Source organism: Trichomycterus rosablanca, chromosome 14 (genome assembly GCF_030014385.1).
Source record: "Trichomycterus rosablanca isolate fTriRos1 chromosome 14, fTriRos1.hap1, whole genome shotgun sequence".
NCBI classification, from domain to species: Eukaryota; Metazoa; Chordata; class Actinopteri; order Siluriformes; family Trichomycteridae; genus Trichomycterus; species Trichomycterus rosablanca.
This window is the reverse complement of record NC_086001.1, coordinates 7,470,198-7,493,456: the sequence shown is the minus strand read 5'-3', so window position 1 is coordinate 7,493,456 and position 23,259 is coordinate 7,470,198. Positions and strand designations below refer to the sequence as shown.

Genomic DNA, 23,259 nt, shown 5'->3' with positions numbered 1-23,259 from the left:
TAAAAGTATGTTTGTGGGAATTTGTGCCTATTCAGTCAAAAACATTTGTATGGCTGAGCACTGATATTGGTCAAGAAAGCCAAAGTTGGAAACATATAGTTTTATTACACGTGTTATCAGTAGTTGTTGCAGAAACACATGACTGCAGTAAATAGTAGAGGTGTCCCAATACCTTTGCTATGTAAAGTATTGTAAATACACAATATGGACAAATGTTATGTATAAATCTTCATATATTGTAGGTATACACATTTAAATAATAAAACTTTGTACTTACAGACTAGAACTAGACAAAGTATATTTTTCTAGTTTTAATAAATGGAAAATGAATGTATAGTACTATTATTTGTATTATATTATTCGCTTAAATTAAAGTTACTAGGATGTGAATGTTCGCAAAACCTGAAAATGTCGTATGTTAATTTGGTAAAAATGTGAGAGATAGGTTAACAGTTTTGTAATTCGAAATTAAGCAAACGATGATTGGTTTGATCGGACTTTACGTTTAGTTTAAAATCGGTATTTTTGTACTACTATTGTTGTTATAATAATAATAATAATAATAATAATAATAATAATAATAATAGTAGTAGTAGTAGTAATAAAAATAAATAGTAATAATAATAGTAGTAGTAGTAATAGTAATAGTCGGTTTGTTTGATGTTAATGCGTTTCTCTCTGGTGTTTATCAAACTTTAATGTATCCTTGTTTTTGCTACATTAAAAATTAATTACTTTAATTACACAGCGTGCACAACATTTTTGGTTTCGTAATTAAGAAGAAAGGAACATGAAAGCAGACCAGGGAAGAAATATTTATAGTTTATAGTAATCACTTCTTTAAAAAACCTTATTGTAACATTTGCATCGTGGTTTGATTTTTTTTTTATTATTTAATGCTAAAAATGAGTGCGTTAAAATTACTGTTCCTGAAAGCTTGTAATAACTTTTATTCAGATCATCTTATTACAATATCCGTCTAACGAACATTTGACGCTTGGTTGTTTTTCAGGCGTCGTTGTAGAAAAACGCTGCAGGTAACTGAGGTTTACTTTGCTGAAAATATTTTATCAAGATTCTGTTTTTATGACTGATTAAAACTTAAAGTTTTAATTAAAAAGAATTATTTATTTTATTCAGCATGATGCCGATTGGCTTGCTCAGGCTAACTACTGAGTGATGTTTATCTAGATTTTAAAAGTCCAAAATGTTCCCATTATTGTTACAGAAATGTCACGTGTTTATGTGATCATATGAACACCTGTAATATCTAAAACACGACGTGCGCCAAAAACGTGGTTAAAAACGTGGAAACGACATAGAAAGTGTTAGAAATCTATTTGTTAAACTCTAAAGCGTAAATAATCACGTAAATATTGCAAACTACCAAAGATATACGTGGATTTCTGTATCATTTCCCGGAAAAGGTAAAATAAAGAAAAGTACTATATGAATAATAATTAAACTACTAATGATAATAATAAATACAAGTTGAACTTCATCAGAAATATAATTCTTTTTTTTTTTTAAGCTACATTACTGAAACTTGTGCTTTAATTTCCAATTTTTTAAATATTTTATATATATTTTTGTGTTGAATGATTACCAGACTATTTAAATGAGGGGTTTTTTTGTTTTGTTTTTTATAAATCTTGACTCTCTTGTCTTTTTCTGGCTATATGATTTATCGTTTTTTAACGCAAAATTATTATTGTACACAAAACACTTAATTCTAGTACTGTATTGTTGGAGTTTCTTTTATTCGACTTTATTTCATAGACAGAATATTTAAGAAAGAACTTAAATGTCTTTCTGACTGGTCTAAGACGGGTATTTGTTACTTTTAATTTTTATAGCAAACTTAAGTGATATAACCCGTAATTAAATAATCATTCATTCATCCATTCATTCTTTTCACCCGCTAACACTGCAGACACAAGGTAGGAATTTACTACAGACAGGGTGATGTAAAATGTCAATTGCATTATCAAATGTAAATAGCTATTTGTACATAGGCCTGATACTTAAACTGCAAAAAATATTTTAGCACAAAGTAAACATATTTTACAATATTCGATTTTACTGTCATATCATTATTTTCCAGATGTTTACTTTGCATTTTACAACTGATAAAAGGTCTAGAAATGTAAAAAAATATATATTATATTGGGCGATAACTATACTAAGTTTCTCTACCATGATAGTGTATCAACTTCATCTTTTAAAATCATTAGTTTACTTTTACACCACCCAGATAAAATGTCATGACACAACAAGGACGCACTTACCTTCACCCCCAAGGACTTCAACTCCAAGGAGTAGCCAGTCTACCTTAATGTTTTGGCGAGGTGGGGGTACCCACAGGAAATGCATACATCACAGGTAAAACTACATTTTTGTCTGATAAAGCTACATGTCTTCTTTCTTTTTATAAGTATTTTAATTAATTATTAGCTGTTTTAACATTTTTAACAATATAACTAAATATTTGATTTATTCCCCTAATTAATAGTTCTTGAAAACTTGGAAAATGAAATGAGACATTTTGACAAGATTAATACTTCATTAAGTTGAATTCATACATATGAATAGATATAATTAACATTTATTAATGTATTAATATAGTTATATTTTTGTTAACATAATTAATTTGTAATATTAACACATGATCAACTAGTCAACTCTGAATACCTAGATAAAATCTCTTGCAGGCCTAAAGCTATCACAACTATCATGCAAATCCTAAAACCTCAACTCTAGTACAAGCATCTACAAATTCAAGCAAACTGCCATTAGCTCTCACCTTAAGTGTGTGTTTAGCCTCCAATATTATTTTCAGCAATATATTTACCTTCATCTTCATTTTATTTTTATTAACTGCTTTATCCTGGTCATGGCTGGACCGGGTCCGATTATACTGGGAAACACTGCATGGGTGCAAGGCAGGATTGCACTGGACAGGGTGCCAATCCATCACAGGGTTTCAGCCATCTCATCCCCCTCAGACATAGCCAATCATGCCCATGTAGATGCCCAGCTGGTGGTGGGCTAAAGTACTAGACTACTGCACCACCCGAATGCCAATGTGCCTTTTTTAAATAAACAAGTAGAACTTCTTATTGTCAGTATCAGAATATCAGAAAGCTCCATCTCAGTTGTCATTTTAAAGTTTCTGATTAAAATTGTATATAAAAATACTACTAATCTTTTACTACTAATAATACTCTTTTAATAATCATCACTAACTCACTTACTAAGCCGCTTATCTTAATCAGGGTTGTGGGGGTGCTCTCAATATCCCAGCTCTTAATGGATGCAAGGCACACAGAAACACACTGGGATCTGCCAGTTCATTGCAGGTTTATAATAATCTTTAAATAATAATAATCTTTTCTTTTCTTTTTAAGGCCAAAAGTATGTGGACACCTGACCATTGGCACTAATGGAGTTGTTCCCGTCTTACACAGAACAGCCTTACTTAATTGAAAACGCTTTCCACAAAATATTGGAGTGTGGCAGGTTAGTAATCCTTCAGTCAAAAGAGCATTTGTAAGTTAAATGTAATGATTTAAAGGCCTGGCTCACCACTGAAGTTCCAGTTCATCTCATAGGTGTTAGTAAAGTTAAATAAAAGCAGGTCACTGGATTTCCTCCACCATATTTAACCAGCATTAAGTTCAGCTACAATATCTTCATATTTAATTTCAGATTAATAGTAAAGTTTGTTCTGAGCCTGCCTGTTTTTAACACTGCAACCATGGAGGTGATTTATTTTGTCTGTATTGTAAACTACCTTTAATAAACAGCTGTACTTTCAACATGTATGGCATTTAGAAGATGCTTTTATCCAAAGAGACTTACAATTATGACTGAATACAGTTCAAGCAATTGAGATTTAAGGGCCTTGCTCATGAACTTAACAGTAGCAGCTTAGTGGTGGGGCATGAACCAGCAAACTTCAGATTACTAGTCCAGTTCTAGTAATCTGCTGAGCTACAACTGCCTTCAGTGCAATGCCTAATACTAAAATATGACACATTAGACACCAGTCATTGGTGAGTTTGTTCAAAATGTAAAAGGATGTAACACAACTTTAACAACAAAATCAAAATGCCCATTTTAGCAATATTGTAGAAGTAGTAGGAGTAGTAATAGTAATTATTATTGTTGATATTGTTATTACTATTGTTTAAACAAATCACAGTTTTTATACCTGAAATATCTTTAAGTGACCCGTGACTTACATTTTTACTTGAATGTCTATAAACGCTTCTTAATAAACAAGAAAGTCCATTAGTGGAAATTAACATAAATAATTAAAATTATCATAGCATACTTGGTAATGTTTAATACAATGTGTTTAAAATTAAATACATTTGAAACAGTGATATAAGAACTTAAACCAGCTGAACATGACAAAGAGTCAGAGGTGGGTAAGTCATTTACCTTTGGCAAATACAGTCTTGGATCTAAGGTAACAATTTTCCTTTAGAAGCAGAAATTCAATCTGTTATTATTCGACACATTTAAAATAAATGATGACACTCTTATCTGGCTTCTTGTGGCATTTTAGTTCTATAAAGTATCTTTTTAACACAGTATCACAATTATAAGATATCTGTAAGAATTTCCACAATGCCAGTTCATAAAAGTAATAAAAGTAACTGTTAAAATAAAAAAATAAAATGGCTGCTTCAAAATGGTACACGCATAAATTAACAAGTGCAGTTAAATGAGCTAAAATCCTTTAATAAACCCCTGCAATTTTACAATTTCCCTTTTATTATTATTATAATTATTATTATTATTATTATTATTATTATATTTTATTCTTTATTTTGATGGTTTATTATTATTATTATTATTATTATATGTATTATTTTGCTGTTTATTGTTGAATTTTGTTCTGACGTGTATCCCGTGCTTTCACTTAAATTAGATTTTTTTATTTGCAACACATTTATTAAACCTTATTACTGTATTAATAGCTGTATCAGAACCTACAAGTGATCTTTTTTGGTTTAAATTTAAAAACGTGTTTGGTCTAGTCCTTGTTTTTAATAATAAAAATAATAATAATAACAATAATAATAGTAATAATAATAATAATCATCATCATCATAATTTGCCTAACAACTAAGCTTGAATTTACTTTCAGAAGTTTAAAACCTAGTTCATAGCCTAGTTGAGATTTGTAAACATGCTGCTTTAGGTCAGACCCAGTGATGGATGCTGAATTAAACTCTTTTTAAATTTTACTACTTTTTAAATTCAATATTCGAGGGTCAATGATAAATATAATTTCAATGCAGTAAGGAAATGTTTATTTAAATAAATATGCATGTTTGTATTGGCAGTCATTTGTTTTTGTTTTTTTATTGCAAGCACTTTTCAAAACAGCGTCCAACGTTTCACCTTTCAGAAAGGTGACATGAATAAAATACATTTTATTTATCACTGTTAAAACAACAGTGTTAAACAAAACGTTTATACTCTCCCTATATTGCACAAAAAATATAAAGTGTTTACACAAATGTATGTAACAAATGCTGAATTATTTACACATGGTTAAACTAACCAATACAGAATTCAGTTTTTTTTTAGCATTTGTGGAAAAGCCATAGATCTCTTTACACCCAAAGGTCACATAAGTTATTTCTAAATGGAGTCACCTTAATTGGAATGTGTACATTATATCAACATAAATACTTTAAAGTATGTGTACAATTACTAACACTTCTAAACAAAGTAAAAGCCACAACTGTGTTGCTGTTATACTATGTATTTGTTGAAATGCACATTTAAACTAGGTTTTAGTGCAGTCTTATGTTAGAAGGGTTAAGAAATCATTGAAAACGGCACAAAGAAGAGATATGTAGTGTTTTACCTTGTTATTATTTTTGTTGTTGTCTTGTAAATATGCGCTAAATAAAATGTGATACAAATATGATTTCTATATGTTAATAGATACTTAATATAGTAAAGTAGGGACTGGGGTACATTAAGAAGAGCAAGTTTGGGAAATGTTTGACCACGTGGCCTTTGATATACTTGGGAAAACCCTTGTCATTATATATATATATATATATATATATATATATATATATATATATATATATATATATATATATATATATATATATATATATATATATATATATATATTCTGACAAGTGTGTGTGTGTATATATATATATATATACATATATATATATATATATATATATATATATATATATATAATATATATATACGTAATAAAAGTAGTAGATAAATTTTACATTTGCAGAGTTTAAACGAATACGACAGTTTAAAACAGTTTAAAAGCATCAACCCTAAATAAATTCACCAAAATGTATGCCAATGTCATTTACTACTGGTAGTTCATTATTATAGGTACATTATTTTTTGTCATTTAGGTTCTGCTATGCTCATATATCATTTATATATTTTATATTTAAATATATATAAATATATTTATATATTTATATATATATATATATATATATATATAGTAAATAAACTCTGCAAATTTACAATTTACCTAAAACGTTCATGACGACAAAAAAGATAAGTTAATAGTCCCAGTACAAATAATTTGCTCTAATAATTTACCAAAAGGCTGCATATAATGCTGTGTAATATGTAATATATTTATTACTTTTTTATACGGATGTGAACAACAAATGCATGCCATTGACAGACTGAAGTAACTTATTAAAACAACTTACATCTTCCTTACATCTTAATACTGCGCAAAGTACCATTTTTATGGATGATGTGTTCGTTTGTAAGAATCCCTATGAATTTAAGTGTCTCTGTTGGCTACTTCCACATGTAAACTTTAGTTCAAGTATGAATTCGGTTGAACCCTTTTTTGATAAGATAAAACTCCCGAAAAGTCTGATCCGACATGAGAGAAAGACGGGAACGTGGATCTCAGCGTGTCCGAAAGCAAAGTGCGCGCGGAAGTGACGGGAGCGCTAAACGGGGACGCGCTCTGCTGCTGCGGGCTTCCAGAGACCATATACCCTGGTTGACTGTGTATCAACCCTACTGGAGATGTGCTTATCCCGTAGGAGTTTGTGAACCCTAGATTCCCTCCAGAAGCGCCCAAAATGGGCCGGGCAAGCTCCGAGGAGCCCAGCTGCTCCACGCTGGGGATCAGTGATCCATACTGAGTCTGATTCAGAAATCCGGGGGATGGTGGGTTGTATGGTGGGTGGTGTAGAGATAAAAACGGTGATATCTGCCAGTACAGAGGATTGCTGTTGATGGCCCGGTCGTGTATTCCCAAACCAAGAGGGGCGAATCGGAGACCTCGCTTCAACGCAAGTTTGCCTCTGGAAGTGGCGGAGCGCCGACGCAGTTTCCCTGTGGTTCCTCCAATAAAAACCTCGTCACTTGAAGGATCCAGCATCCAGTAATTCCCTTTCCCTGGATCATCGTAATGTCTTGGGACTTTAACGAAGCATTTGTTAAGGCTCAGATTGTGCCTTATGGAGTTCTGCCAGCCTTGCTTGTGCTCCCGGTAATAGGGAAAGTTCTTCATGATGAACTCGTAGATGCCGTTTAGCGTCAGCCGCTTCTCTGGACTCTGGCGGATGGCCATCATGATCAGCGCATTGTAGCTAAACGGAGGCTTGTCCGGCTTCACTTTTTTCTCCGGTTCATTCTTATCATCTTCTGCTTCATCTGCTTTGTTAGACTTTTCAGTGTCACTGCCAGCACCTGCAGGTTTTTCCAAATCGATGCCCTGCGTAAAAGCGCTTTTCTCTGGCACACCCGATCCTGGATCCCGTGGCTCATTTCTGGATGGAAGCAGCAGACTCTTGATGCTGAATGATGTGGATTTCTGCACCGTGGTCACTTCTTTTTGATCTCCCATTTTTAGGCCAGGTCAGGAACCTTCAGACAGAGGTGTAGCACACAGCAGGATGTTTGCATGAGCTTGGATTGGCGTCTGGATATCAAAATTGAGTAATTAAAGGATTGTAGGTTGTAACTTATCGCGACATCACTCAGAGGGAGGAGTTTGATTTTTTAATGTCAAGTCAATAATATGATGCCAGGCCCAACTGGCATTTTTTGCAACACGCAGGAAAAAGTCAAAGTAAGTAAACGATGCTGAAATGAATTTGAAATGGTAAAACCTTTCGAAGTCTCTCTCTCTCTCTCTCTCTCTCTCTCTCTCTCTCTCTCCCCTACACACACCCACACGAACGGCTATACCTAATACAAACTGTACACACACTTTTGGTCTAATTATTAAGATAAGACGTTTCAGCTATTGCAATTGGAACGATTCAACCCACTCACCTTTATTTATTAGAATTTTAACGTCATGTTTTACGCATTTAGGTTACATTAATGACAGAAACAATAGTTACTTGTTAAACACGATTAATCAGTTCACAAGTTTTAATGTCAAACAGTCATGGACAATTTTGTATCTTGCATGTATTTGGACTGTGGAAGGAAACCGGAGGCCCCAAAGGAAACCCACGCAGACACGGGGAGAACATGCAAACTCCACACAGAAAAAACCTGGATCGCCCCACCTGGGGATCGAACCAAGGACCTTCTTGCTGTGAGGCAACAGTGCTACCCACCCACCACCCACATTAAAAGGTGTAACAATTATTTGTATGGAACTGAATGAAAATATATAACAAAAAGTCTCAGTAAAGAGAGAAGGAATATTTATTAATATGCTACATTAAATTTTGAGTTTAAATAAAACATCTAGTTCTCTTGACAAATGTCCATTTGCATTATTATTCAACCTCAAGCCAGAACATCCATTTTGCCTTGATAACCTTCAATAACAGATTTCGGTAAGTCCTAACAAGCTTCTTACTTAAGGCTATGAAATATTTGACCCTTCATTTCGTGCAAAAGCTTTCCCCTCATTGAGGTTTGATGGATTTCGTGCTGTAACTGCTTAGTTTCTTTATATCCCATCAACATTTTCTATGGTATTTAAATCTGAAGACTAAGGAGGCCTCTCCTGGAGGTTCCAGACTGCGGTAAAGTTGGTTTCATATTCGCATATTCGGATTTCTTTCTTCAATAGCTTTTAAAAGATGCGTACAAAAAGGCTAATCTGTGTAACTGGTCATTGTTGGCAATCAAGACAATGAACTACAATTCAGTTTACTACTGTAATAGATGCTTGTAAAATGTAAACAATACATTGCTTTCAATGTGTGCCGTAACCGCTACGAGAGCTCAGGGAGCGTCTACAAACTCACATAACACAGAAACAGCAACAAATAGCAATCATAGGGGTCCAAGCACTAAAACCATTTTTTTTGTTTAAGGAAATACTTTTAATAGCTTTTTAACAGCTCGTCGCAATGGAACCAACATGACATACATCACCTCTTTAATTGGCAACTTAATTACTGCCTTATTAAGCTGACAGAATTTAATAATAAAAAAAAATCAATACCTTCCAATCAATTCTTTAAAACGCTCCACAAGAAGTTGAACTTCATCAATTGTAAGCCAGAAGACAAACTACACCTGCTATATTGACAGTGTCACCCTTTATTACAAAGTAATAACTGAGTTTTATGAAATAATTTCAATAGGTTTTAAAGTATTTGTCGTATTGCTCCAAAACAAGTTGTATTTTATCAAGTGTAACCCACATTACATACTACAACTGTTATACTGATACCGTCACACTTTATTTCATAGTAATAACAGATTGTTATTAAATAATTTCAATAACTTTTAAACCAGTGGTCATATTGCTCCAGAACAAGTTGTATTTATCAAGTGTAACCCACGTTACATACTACAACTGTTATACTGATACCGTCACACTTTATTTCATAGTAATAACAGATTTTAATATATTCAATAACTTTTAAACCAGTGGTCATATTGCTTCAAAACAAGTTGTATTTTATCAAGTGTAACCCACATTACATACTACAACTTTTATATTGATACTGTCACCCTTTATTTCATAGTAATAACAAATTTCTATTAAATATATTAAATAACTTTTAAACCAGTGGTCATATTGCTCCAAAACAAGTTGTATCTATTTTCTGTAAGGGTCTAATCCTATAGACAAATGTCCATGTGCGTTATTATTTAACCCCAAGCTAGAACAACCATTTTGCCTTGATAACCTTCAATAACAGATTTCGGTAAGTGTTAACAAGCTGCTTATACCTTCCTTATATTTGAATATTTGGAAATCTTTGCCCATTCTTTTGATGCAGTAGCTTCCCTCTCATTGAGATTTCGTGCAGCAACTGCTTTCTTTAACTCCCACCTAATATTTTCTACGGCATTTAAATCTGGAGACTGAGGAGGCCGCTCCTGGGTATTCCAGGACTGATTCCTTAACCAAGCTTTAGTTGAAATTGGGAGTGTGATTGGGATCATTGTCTTGCTAAGTGAAAGTTAAAATCATTGTGACATGACAGGAGGCTATTACTAAAATATTCTGCAATTCTTTTATCACAATTTATTGTGTTGTGATTTGATTTTAAATATTGAATTACTCAATAATCTAAACTAGACCACACATAATATATATATATTCAGAATTTTTAAAAAATGTGTTAAGTCTGGGCACGACATGCCTTTTTTTCTAGAAACTACAGTACCCAGCGTTCCTTGTGGTAAATCGAGTGCCGACGATATATAAGCTAGCCGTTAAGTTAGCTTAGTCTAAATCACATAAAGTCGGTAAACAGTGAAAAAAAAGCCTAAAAACTATTTATTTGCCATTATAAAATCACACCCGTGGTGCAGTGGTCAAGTTACACCCCATAGCCTATCAACAGCCAATTAACAGCTCAAAATGCTGTTAATTAGTTGCCATTCCACCTAAACAAATCTCTCTTTTAATTGAATATTTTCCAAGTCAGGTCAAATATTCTTTAATGTCTTCACTTATAATTTGTTCTTTAAAGCTGCCGTTTTTGTTTGCTTCATTTTTATATTTTGTCATTTACAGTTATTCATCAGTCGTGGCATCAACGCTACACAAAGTTTCAGTCAGATAGAAGACAACACAATCCACACCATGTCAGAATGCAGTCAAATGAAATATGAACTACTGTAGAAGCCCAGAAGATGAATCTCTCATCACCTTCAAACATGCTGACCAACATGTCTCTGTGATGTCAAGTGCATTTCTTCAAAGCTAAAAGCAGTCTTCAAACTTGGTGCTTCAGGCCAAATAGTGTTCAGGAAACAGGATGCACGCATGGTCGAGGCTGCTAAGAAGAGTAAAGTAATTCAGTATCATGCAAAGTCAAACATTGATTTGTTCTCTATTCTGGCATTTCTTTTATGAAGCTATTTATGGATATTTAAATCCATGCCCTGGGTACAAGCCTGTAATCACAATATACACTGATCAGCCACAACATTAAAACCACCTCCTTGTTTCTACACTCACTGTCCATTTTATCAGCTCCACTTACCATATAGAAGCACTTTGAAGTTCTACAATTACTGACTGTAGTCCATCTGTTTCTCTACATATCTTTTTAGCCTGTTTTTATCCTGTTCTTCAATGGTCAGGACCACCACAGAGAAGGTATTATTTAGGTGGTGGATCATTCTTAGCACTGCAGTGACAATGACATGGTGGTGGTGTGTTAGTGTGTGTTGTGCTGGTATGAGTGGATCAGATACAGCAGTGCTGCTGGAGTTTTTAAATACTGTGTCCACTCCCTGTCCACTCTGTTAGACACTTCTACCTATTCCACCTTGTAGATGTAAAGTCAGAGACGATCGCTCATCTATTGCTGCTGTTTGAGTTGGTCATCTCCTAGACCTTCATCAGTGGTCACAGGACGCTGCCCACAGGGTGCTATTGGCTGGATATTTTTGGTTGGTGGACTATTCTCAGTCCAGCAGTGACAGTGAGGTGTTTAAAAACTCCAGCAGCGCAGCTGTATCTTGTCCACTCATACCAGCACCATGTCAGTGTCACTGCAGTGCTGAGAATCATCCACCACCCAAATAATACCTGCTCTGTAGTGGTCCTGTGGGGGTCCTGAACATTAAAGAACAGCATAAAAGGGGGCTAACAAAGCATGCAGAGATCTGATAAGTGGAGATACGAGATAAGTGGAGCTGATAAAATGGACAGTGAGTGTAGAAACAAGGAGGTGGTTTTAATGTTATGGCTGATCAGTGTATATTGTGCATATTCATATAATCTCAAAATGTACCCCCAATATACTCATGTAAAATTTATAAATAAACATGTTACACTCACTAGTGAAACGTTAGAATTCACCAGTGTACCCATCAGTTGTTGATATGACAAGCATTGCTATCAAAGGATGGACTGTTTCCAAAAGAATGGAGTGTGGAGAAACTTCATTGAACTGAAGCCCTGACCACATAGCCCTGACTTCAACTTGATTGAACATCTTTGGAATTGAGTTCCAAGTGAGGATTGGTGTGTTAATTGCAACATCAGTGTTTGACTTTTTCGAATGAATGGCACAAATTCCAGACAAATGCACTTGAAAATTGTGTGGAATTACTTACAAATAAGTAGAGACTGCTATAGAAGCAAATGGTTTATTTTGTGCTGAACATGTACAGTACCTCCAGTGCCCAACTCTCTTCTACGTACTCCCTGTCACCACTAGATGTACCCGTGATCACAGAGATGCATGACTATTATACACGGTTTATGAAGCCCAGGTTCGCCAAATGATGGTCTACTGCTACACCTCGTGGTCAAAAAGTGCATTGCATACACTCACTAAACTTTAATGGGTTTCATTTTTTATGGGTTAAATCCATGTAAAATATTTCTCTTCATTTTCATCAACCAGTTTATTCTGGTCAAGGTCTGGGGGGGGGGGGGGGGGGGGGGGGGGGCAGTCTGCATGTTCTCCCTGTGTCATGTGGGTTTCCTCTGGGTGCTCCGGTTTCCTTCCATAAGTCCAATAACATGCAGTCAGGCCAATTGGATACTAGAAATTGCCCTTTGTGTGAGTGTGTGTGTCTGTCTGTCTGTCTGTCTGTCTGTCTACCCTTTGATGGACTGGTGACCTGTCTGTTTCCTTTTTTCCCAGTGAATTAGAGCCACGCAACCCTGAACATGATAGAGCAGTGGTAAAACAGACAATGATCAAATGAATATATGCAGTAATATTATAATCTAATTAATATGATTAAATAAAGTGAAATTAAATTAATAAAATAGAGAAGATGGAAAATGATTATTATTTTCCTCGTCTCATTGCTTGAGGCTGTTTAGGCATGGGCTCTCCGCTGGTGTCAACTTCAATCACTGGAGCAAAGCTGCTCAGTGTAGGTGCGCTGAAACTCTCACTATAATGAACCTGTGAGTTTGACTGCACCTCCTCTTTCACTGTAGGACACTGTAGTGCCTTCCACAGCGTCCGGAGAGAGGGAATCTCACTGGATCGACAACTGAATGATAAATGCTTTGGTACTTCTCTGTGCTCAGACCATGCAGTCCACTGATCATGGTCATCTCAGTGGTTGGGGCAGGAACTGTGCTTATCATTGGATGAAGGTCTGGAAGGACAGCAGCATTGATGATATAGCGCTTCTCCAGAGGTTCATCTAACTTATGTAGATGTTTCTGCAGAGCTGCCTCTCTCTTCCTCCTCTCTGCAATCTGAGCAGAAGGTTTAACCACTGCTGACTGACCCAGTACTCATAAGAACAGTTCAGAAAACTCATATCTAGAGAACATGAAACTACCTCAGCTTTTAGGGAGGAGTCCTTTAACAGAAAAAAGGAGTCTGCAGGGTTTCTGGGTTGTGCAGTCCAGTGAGAGTGTGTGAAGCTGGTACACTTTTCTTTCTTCACACCCTGTGCATCAGTCTCAGTAAAAGCTCTTTTAAATTCTGGGACTCCCACCAGAAAGTCCTTCCACTGCCTCTTAAATGCATCTTTTGTTATGGAGGTTGTATCATCCTTTGGAACTGATATTTGCAGAGTCCTAAAAATATTAGGTTATATTTTTATAACAAGCTTCATAGTCTATTAATTCTTTCATTACTGTGATATTATACATGTATCTAGTACAAATGTGTCTAATAGTGGATACATGACCATTTTTATAGATAATTATCTCTGAGAAAGTAGTCTTGATAAAAGAAACACTTTGCAGAGCAGGTTGTGGTCTGTGCTTTCTCACTCTAAATGGCACTTAATGTTGTTTGAAACTTGCAGTGATGCATTTAGGTTCTGTAACAATGACGACCTCATAATTAAAGTTCTAGTTAGAGAAAACACCCAGTCCACCATTATATGCTATTTTACATATTTAAATGGCAAAACAAGGCACCCCATTTATATTAATAATTATAATAAAATCTCTGCTTAATAAATTGTTTAACCTTAATACCACATTGCTAGACTGGGACCCCACAGGGTTTGAAAACAGTTTACAAACCCATTTTTTTCCAGAAAAGTTGGGACATTTTGTAAAATGCAGTAAAAGAAAAATACAATTTGTTTATTTAAATGCCGAAAATAAAAAGAAAAGATTTGTAATATTGACCAACTTGATAGTACTTTTTAAAATATGAACAATTTTAGCATTTGATGCATGTGCCACAGAAACAGAGGCTTGTTTACCAATGTTACATCACCTGTCCTATTAGTTACCCCTTTCAGTTGTTTGGGAACTGATTATACTAACTGTTGCCCATTCTTGGTTTATGCAAGATTTCAACTTCATGGCTGCAGTTGATTCAACTCTTGATGATGCACTATTTATTTTAATAGGAGACTACAGGACTACAGGCAGGCCAGTCAAGCACATGTACTCTGTCTTTGAAGAAGAGAAACAAATCTTACAAATTTGGTACAATTAAGGTAAAGCTTGAAGACTTGGAACTGTAACTGTTGCAAAAGGCCTTCTACAGTATTAAATCTAGGGTCTGAAAACATTTGTGAATGTCAACTTTTGCTTCTTAATGTATTAAAAAAACAAACCTCTAAACATGTTTTAAAATTGACATAATTTCATGGAAAGGTCTTTTTCCTGTGTGGGTTTTCTCTAGGAGCTCTGGTCTCCTCCCACAGTCCAAAGACACGTTGGAGATACAAAATTGCCAGTGACTGTGTCCGACATTGAACTTGAACTGATGAATCCTACCTGTCCTGTCATGAACGGAACCAATGTGTAAGTCATGACATTAAAATAAAAAAACAAACAAACATAGAGGAATATTTGACATGACCGTGCTGTTCTGGAGGGTAGAAATTGGGATTTTCCTACTTTTACTATTCACTTCCACCCTTATCAAATTGTGCTTTTATTTTGAATAGTTTCATCCCCAGTTCTGCTCTGCTTAGTGTGAACACCTTCAATATAAAACCTTTTCCCATCCCCCATCCTTTTCCCTCTCTTACGCTTCCTCTCTCTCATCTCTCTCTCCTCATGTCTCCTGCAGTGGGCGGAGTGACAAAGCAGTGCTCTTCTGTGATTGGCTGTGAGGGAGGAGGCTGCAGTGGCATGGTGATGCTGTGCAGATGCTTAGCAGAAAGATCAGGAGCTGCAATCTCCATCTCTATCTCTTATTTTTTGTTTCATTTCTTACTTATCACTCTCACTGTTGTTTTGCAGCAAGAGGAAGATTATGCACTTATTCACTCTTCATTCATTTATACACCCACTTGACCTCTAATTAGGTAGACCAGATCTCTTGCGTTTATCCATGAAGGATTACTGCAGCCGGTGAGGAACCACTACACACGCGCGCACACACACACACACACACACACACACACACACGCACACGCTGAAGTGTGTTACTAGTCCTGGTGGAAGTCCATCACCAGATTCTGCTGGATTTAAGTGTGTGTGACAGACTGTTGGAAAATCAAGGACTGCTGACATTGGAGATTTGGGTTCTACTGCTACACTTCCTTCTGTCTGAAGTGTCCATATCCCAGGATGCTGTGAAGCAGGCCGTTCAGCTAGGCCGCAGCAGAATGGGCGGAGCCCCAGAGGGGCGGGACGCTTCTGATTGGACAGCTCTGCTCTGGACGGGCACGCACACACGCACCGCCGCTGCCCATGGGTGAGGACGAGAGTCCCAAAATCAACCACAGCTTCCTCCGAGACTACGTCACTGAGGGTACACACACACACACAATATAGGGATTTCAATTTTTTGCTGTGAATGAATGATTAAAACACATGTCTTTATCAAAAAAGTTTATGAATGTACCTTTTTTCATTTTACCTAAATTTCACTTAAAGCATCTCAAAGCAATTTTAGTTCCCAAGATCATTTGTACAACCAATTGTCTGTAAGTACAGAATAAATGGAAAAGTGGCCTTTTGACAAGCATGGGATGAAAAATCAAACTGTCACATTATATGCAGAGAAAAAAAATGTCTGGATGGCCAAATGTAATCTAAAAAACCACCAAAAACCACTACCACATTACTATATTACTGTATTACTACATTACCACACTACTGTATTACTGTTTTACTGCATTATCACACTAGTATATTCCATTACCACACTACTACATTACTTTTCTACTGCATTACTACACTACTCATTTATTATTACTTTAACACTATTACATTACTATATTACTACATTAATATTATATTACCACAGTACTGTATTACCACATTGATATTACATTACCACATTAATACATTGCTATATTACTACATTACCACATTGCTGTATTGCTACATTAATATTATATTACCATGTTACTGTATTACTACATTGCTATTACATTACCACACTAATACATTGCTATATTACTACATTACCACATTGCTGTATTACTACATTGCTATTACATTACCACACTAATATATTGCTATATTACTACATTACCACATTAATACATTGCTATATTACTACATTACCACATTGCTGTATTACTACATTGCTATTACATTACCACACTAATATATTGCTATATTACTACATTGCCCCACTATTACATCACTGTAGTACTATTATTTTACTATGTTACTGAATTAGTATATTATTACATCATAGAATTACTATATCACTACGTTCCCACAGTACTTCATTACTGCACTTTATAACTACACATTATCACATTACTATATTGCTACTTTATTATTTATTACTACATTACTACATTTCTGCACAGTTACTTTAAATGCACTACTGCATTTCTACATTAATATACCACTACATTACCATACAACTATAATATTATAATTCTACATTATTCACTACAGTTTCTTTGTTAAATCTTTGTAAAATAATCCCCTCAGGGATTTAAGCCTCCACTTGGACTAGCTCAGAAAGTAGTTCAATGAAGATGGACTTGTGTTAGGACCTGTGAAAATAACTGAACAATATCAATAATGTAAATTATATTAACCCTTGCTTGTGTGTTTTTCTTCTTTAGCTGATGTCATATCCACTGTGGAGTTTAACCACACAGGGGACCTGCTGGCCACTGGAGACAAGGGAGGGCGAGTGGTTATCTTCCAAAGAGAGTCCGAGGTCAGAGGATAGAACGGTCCTCTACATTAAATAGATGATAGACCTCTAAATTTTGGTCTTTACTGCTCGAATTTTTTTTTTAAAAAGCAGCAATGGCAACATGAGATTAGATATAATTTTGATGATTAGATAAATGAAACAATTAAATTAAATGTATTTAATATTTCAACTTTAATATTAATTACTAGTATTTACATATGTGTTTGTCTGTGTGTAATAGGTTAAAGGTGATAAGGATGACCTGGGTGAGGCAGGCGAGTATAACGTCTACAGCACCTTTCAGAGTCATGAGCCTGACTTTGATTACCTCAAAAGTTTAGAGATTGAGGAAAAGATCAACAAGATTCGCTGGCTTACCCAGCAGAATGCTGCCCACTTTCTTCTCTCAACCAACGGTGAGCAAGGACATGGTCGTTCCTCCACTTCTACTCAAGTGTCCCTAGTTTTTCAGTGTATTATTGTAACCAAAATAAAATATACATTTTATATTATAGCTGTTCTGCTAGAATTTGGTCAACTACTGTATGGAACAAACAAATATTTTATAAATATTTTAAGAAATGTTTGACAAAGTAAAAACTGATGTAAGAAATGTATAGAACATTTCTATACTGATGCCAGTGCTTATGATTTTTTTTCTCTCAGATAAAACCATTAAACTGTGGAAGGTGAGTGAACGAGACAAACGACCTGAAGGTTATAACCTAAAAGATGAAGAAGGGCGAATGAAGGACATTTCCACAATCACATCACTACAGGTCAGATTATTTGTGGGGATAATACATAATTTATTTTACATAAAGTATAATACAGTTCTTATTGTTTATATACACTGTTTAATAAAATATAGAATATAAAAATGTGTAAATAATTACATAATTTATTATAGATTACATTTATGGAGTGAATGCAGGGATGAATGAGTGGCTGAATAAATTAATGTATGGATTAAAAGAATTAATGGATGTTGAATGAGATTATTTATTTTAAAAAAAATGAAATAAATGACTATGAATGTTGTATGGATGGATGGATGGATGGACAGACTACACTGTTAGCAGGATGGATGATAGTTGCCTGGATGGATGGTGGATAATAAATTAGAAGTGACATGGATGTATGAGTTGATAGTTTGATTAATCCATTCTTTTAAACGGTTTAGGCTAAATTGATCTTATTTGTAATTGGTCCAGCATATTATGTGTTGGACTAACAAACTATTTCTCTTTTTGTGATTGGTCCAGGTCCCAGTGCTAAGGTCCACTGATTTGATGGTGGAGGTGCGACCGAGGCGGGTGTTTTCTAATGGACACACCTACCACATCAACTCTATTTCAGTAAACAGCGATGGCGAAACCTACCTGTCTGCTGATGATCTTCGGATCAACTTGTGGCACCTGGACATCACCGACCGCAGCTTCAGTATCCTCCAATCATGCTTACACACACACACACGCACGCACGCACGCACGCACGCACACACACACACACACACACACACTCTATATAGCAAAAGTATGAAGCCTTCACCTACTGTACATATGTGCTTAATAGTTGTAGCCTTCACCTACATATGTGCTTATGTTGTAGCCTAGTGGTTAAAGTACTGGACTAGTGATCAGAAGGTTGCCGGTTCAAGCCCCACCTCTGCCAGGCTTTGGATAAAAGCGTCTGCTAAATGCTGAAAATGTAATAAGGATCCGATCCTGCACCATGTACATTCATTTGAAGTTGCCCTTGCTTTGCTGCCATAGCAAAACTCATCTGGAAAGCTTTTCACCAGACTTTGGAACATGACTGCGGGAATTTACTACTATTTATAAACATTTTTACTGATATTGGGCAATAAAGCCCAGCTTTATCTGTGTTTAAAGCTTTATCTTTATCTGTGTTTCAGTCCATACTTAAAGTATTAGATAGGGTTGAAGTTCTTCAACACTAAACCTACCAAACCATTTCTGCATGGAGCTCACTCTGTGCCTGGGTCATTTCCCAAACTGCTCTACAAATCGTCTAGCTTATAAATGTCTAGATGGTAGCATTAATATTTTCCTTCTTTCCTTCTTTAAAGGCCAAAACCATTAAAAAACCCACATTATTATTCCCACATTATTATTACACTTTTTAAGCTTTTATGCAACCAGATGAATTAGTAAAGTGTGATTCATCAGTCCAAATAATGTGTTTTAGTCAAAGACCAGTGTGCTTTACACCAATCCAGCTGACATTTGGCAATTTAGTTAATAGTAATAAGATTACTAACTTATGCTAGCATGTGATCCTTGACCCCTGGTAAGACATTGTGGATATTAAACCAGTGAACATGGAGGATATAACAGAGGTAATAACAGCGGCCGAATGTCACCCTCAGCACTGCAACCTTTTTGTCTACAGTAGCAGCAAGGGCTCACTGCGCCTGTGTGATATGAGGAGCTCCGCCCTATGTGACAGTCACACCAAAAGTGAGTACACATACATACAAACTTATATACTCCTGGACAAGTCAGAAACAAATTTTTTTTAAAGACATTTTCAATCTTAGTTTGAGTTTTATATGAAACATTTAAATAATTTCGTGTCTTTGTGTTTAGTTTTTGAGGAACCTGAAGATCCCGGGAATCGTTCGTTCTTCTCAGAGATCATTTCCTCAGTGTCGGATGTGAAGTTCAGTCACAGTGGAAGATACCTGCTCACTCGAGATTACCTCACGGTGAAGGTGTGGGATCTAAACATGGAGAAAGGACCTGTTGAGACGTACCAGGTATGAAGTTCCCTCACCTATGCTTAATGTTATTTTGATGTCTTGATGGGTGTGTTATTGTAAAGTGTTTGTGGATGTTATTGTTGATGTTGGTGTTAATGTGTGTGTTGATGTTAATATTCATTATGACCTTTAAATTGATATGTGTGTTCACGTTAAAGCTGATGTTGATGTTACTGTTAACAATCATCAATTGCTTTATCCTGGTCAGGGTCACAGCAGGCCCAGTTTCACTGAGAAATGCAGGGCGCAACACATGAAAAACCCTACTGCAGGGCTTTGGCCACCTTCCCCTCTAGACATAGCCAATCATGTCTGTGTGGATGCCCTTCCGGCTGATAGCACTGCTGAGATTCCAACCTGAACAGATCGCTGCACCACCGCATCTAATGATGTGTGTGTTGATGTTAATATTGATGTCTGTGTGTGGGTTTATATTGATGTGTGTTGATAAAGTTGATTGATAAATATGTATGAGTGTGTGTTTTGATGTAAATGTTCATGTGTGTTTCGGTTCATGTGTATGTTGATTATGTGTACGTTGATGTTACCATGTGTTGATGTTAATATTGATGTTAGTGTGTGGGTTTATGTTGATGAAAAACCCTACTGGAGGGCTTTGGCCATCTTCCACTGTAGAGATATCCAGTTCTGTCAGTGTAGATGCCCTTCCTGCCGATGGCACTGCTGAGATTCCAACCTGGACCTCGGCTGTGGTGGGCTAGTGTAACAGACCGCTGCACTAACCTCCATAACTAACTAACCTACTCTAACCTCCATCTAAACCCGTTCAAGCTTGTGCTGCCCCTACCTGGCCCTGAACCTTTAGCTCTCTCTTACCTCCACCTGGCCCCATCCCAGCACACAAACACCTACCCCACCCAACCTGGCCCTTTTCTTCGCTTTATCTGCCCTCCACTTGTGTGTGTGTGTGTGTGTGTGTGTGTGTGTGTGTGTGTTGATGTTAATACTGATGTTAGTGTGTGGGTATACAGTATGTTGATGTGTGTGATGTTTTGTGTGTATGTTAATGATGTGTATGTTAATGTTACCATGTGTTAATCTGTGCAGGTGCATGAGTACCTTCGCAGTAAGCTGTGTTCACTGTATGAAAACGACTGTATTTTCGACAAGTTCGAGTGTGTGTGGAACAGTACAGACAGGTAAGAAAACATAACACTCACACACCACACTACTAACTAGCTAACACCAACACACACAATGACATTTTAATAGCACTAACTAATTATAGTTGTTGCTATTTGGTATTTTCAATTCGGATTACTATTCCTGTTTACCACTGAGCTACCATTGCCTATTACCCCTTTAGCTCCCTTTAACCCTAACTTGGTCTCTTTTCCCTCCTCCTGACCTCACTTCTTCATCTCTCTCTTACCTCCTTCTGGTCCCACCCCTAGTTTGCGATGCCCCTACCTGGTCCTGACCCTTTAGCTTACTCTAACCTCCATCTAAACCCGTTCCAGCTTGTGCTGCCCCTACCTGGCCCTGAACCTTTAGCTCTCTCTTACCTCCACCTGGCCCCATCCCAGCACACAAACACCTACCCCACCCAACCTGGCCCTTTTCTTCGCTTTATCTGCCCTCCACTTGTCCCTGCCTCCAGGTTTGTTACTCTTTATCTGGCCCCACCCCTCAGCTCTGTCTAACCTCTCTTTCTCCCTCTCTCTCTTAGTGTGATCATGACCGGAGCATATAATAATTTTTTCCGAATGTTCGACCGGGACTCAGGTCGTGGGGTCACGCTCGAGGCTTGGCGTGAGAACAGTAAACCAAGAGCGGTGCTCAGGACGCGTAGAGTGTACACCGGGGGACGTCGTCGCCGTGGAGATGTGGGCGTAGACAGCCTGGACTTTAGGAAGAAGATCCTGCACATGGCATGGCACCCGGACGAAAATATCATTGCCATCGCCGCCTCTAATAACCTGTACATCTTCCAGGACCGAGTCAATCCAGAAAACCAGTGACACACACACTCCAACACACAACATGTATGCACATGCACATGCATAAACACATCTGTATATACAAACATTAACACAACATTTATGCAAACACACTGCAACATGTAAATAGACACTCTTAACGCACCTGTATATACACAAACACAACATTCATGCAAACACACTCCAACACACGTCTACACGCACAAAACATTTGAACAAAATGTACACACACAAATACAGTCAAAAACAAAACATTTATATACACAGAAACATTATGGGTCTGTCTGAAAACCTAGTGAGCTGCCTTGCTGCCTACTGCCTGCTGGGATTGCCTTCACCGCTAAGTAAGCATCGGATGCTCCCTTGTTATTCAGTCAGATAACAGCTTTGAAATAAGGCACCTCAGTAGGCAGCATTTTAAGGTAATTAAGAATTTAGACATGCTCTCTTCTCGGAAGCGTGTGTAGGATGACGTAAAATGCATCTATGTAGAGAGATCACTAGGTTTTCGAACAGACCCTATAACACACATGTATACACACAAACAACACTGACATGTATAAACACACACACATACACACACATGAGCACATCATGTATTCACACACACGCACAAACACACACTATGTATTAACATGCTCACATGAACACACGCAAGCTACACAATGAGCTGCTGTTCACTCACAGATATTGGATGCTTACTTTGTATGACTGGCTGCTCCGTCAGCCAATTACAGAGCACCATTGACTCACCGACAATCTGTAAGGATGCAGAGCTTTCAAAATCAGGTGCTTAGGTAAGACACAGCATCTGTCAGAAGGTGTGGATGGTGCACTGCGGGCAGAGCTTGTGGGCTGCTGGTCAGACTCGTGAATGCAGTCACCTGGTCGTCACGGATAAAGAGGTGCTCCGAACTGTCTTCCTATCATTTGCTTCTGAAATAAAATCCCACAATGCAACTGTGAACACAATACATTTACATAATTACACAATTAACTGAACATGCACACATACACACAAACTGGACATGCCGTA

General features: G+C 36.5%; 2 protein-coding genes across 2 annotated transcripts; one reads left to right on the top strand and one right to left on the bottom strand.

The window, feature by feature from the left end:
- Window positions 1–6,842: 6,842 nt before the first annotated feature.
- Window positions 6,843–7,888, bottom strand: foxg1d (forkhead box G1d). The gene has a single exon (XM_063009018.1). The coding sequence runs from the start codon at window positions 7,886–7,888 to the stop codon at window positions 6,845–6,847; it is 1,044 nt and encodes a 347-aa protein (XP_062865088.1). The 3' UTR covers window positions 6,843–6,844.
- An 8,049-nt stretch (window positions 7,889–15,937) lies between these two features.
- ppp2r2ca (protein phosphatase 2, regulatory subunit B, gamma a) lies at window positions 15,938–22,244 on the top strand. The gene is made up of 9 exons (XM_063008511.1): window positions 15,938–16,121; window positions 17,401–17,498; window positions 17,719–17,893; window positions 18,144–18,256; window positions 18,743–18,920; window positions 19,796–19,960; window positions 20,090–20,259; window positions 21,331–21,422; window positions 21,953–22,244. The coding sequence occupies exons 1-9, from the start codon at window positions 16,061–16,063 to the stop codon at window positions 22,242–22,244; spliced, it is 1,344 nt and encodes a 447-aa protein (XP_062864581.1). The 5' UTR covers window positions 15,938–16,060.
- Window positions 22,245–23,259: the final 1,015 nt, after the last annotated feature.

What these genes read in the sequence shown, in the direction of transcription:
- ppp2r2ca (XM_063008511.1), top strand. Translation starts at nt 16,061, where the DNA reads ATGGGTGAGGACGAGAGTCCCAAAATCAACCACAGCTTCCTCCGAGAC. An exon ending in GACCTGTTGAGACGTACCAG is followed by an intron (nt 20,260 to 21,330) that starts GTATGAAGTTCC and finishes TAATCTGTGCAG; the next exon opens with GTGCATGAGTACCTTCGCAG. An exon ending in GTGTGGAACAGTACAGACAG is followed by an intron (nt 21,423 to 21,952) that starts GTAAGAAAACAT and finishes TCTCTCTCTTAG; the next exon opens with TGTGATCATGACCGGAGCAT.
- foxg1d (XM_063009018.1), bottom strand. Translation starts at nt 7,888, where the DNA reads ATGGGAGATCAAAAAGAAGTGACCACGGTGCAGAAATCCACATCATTC.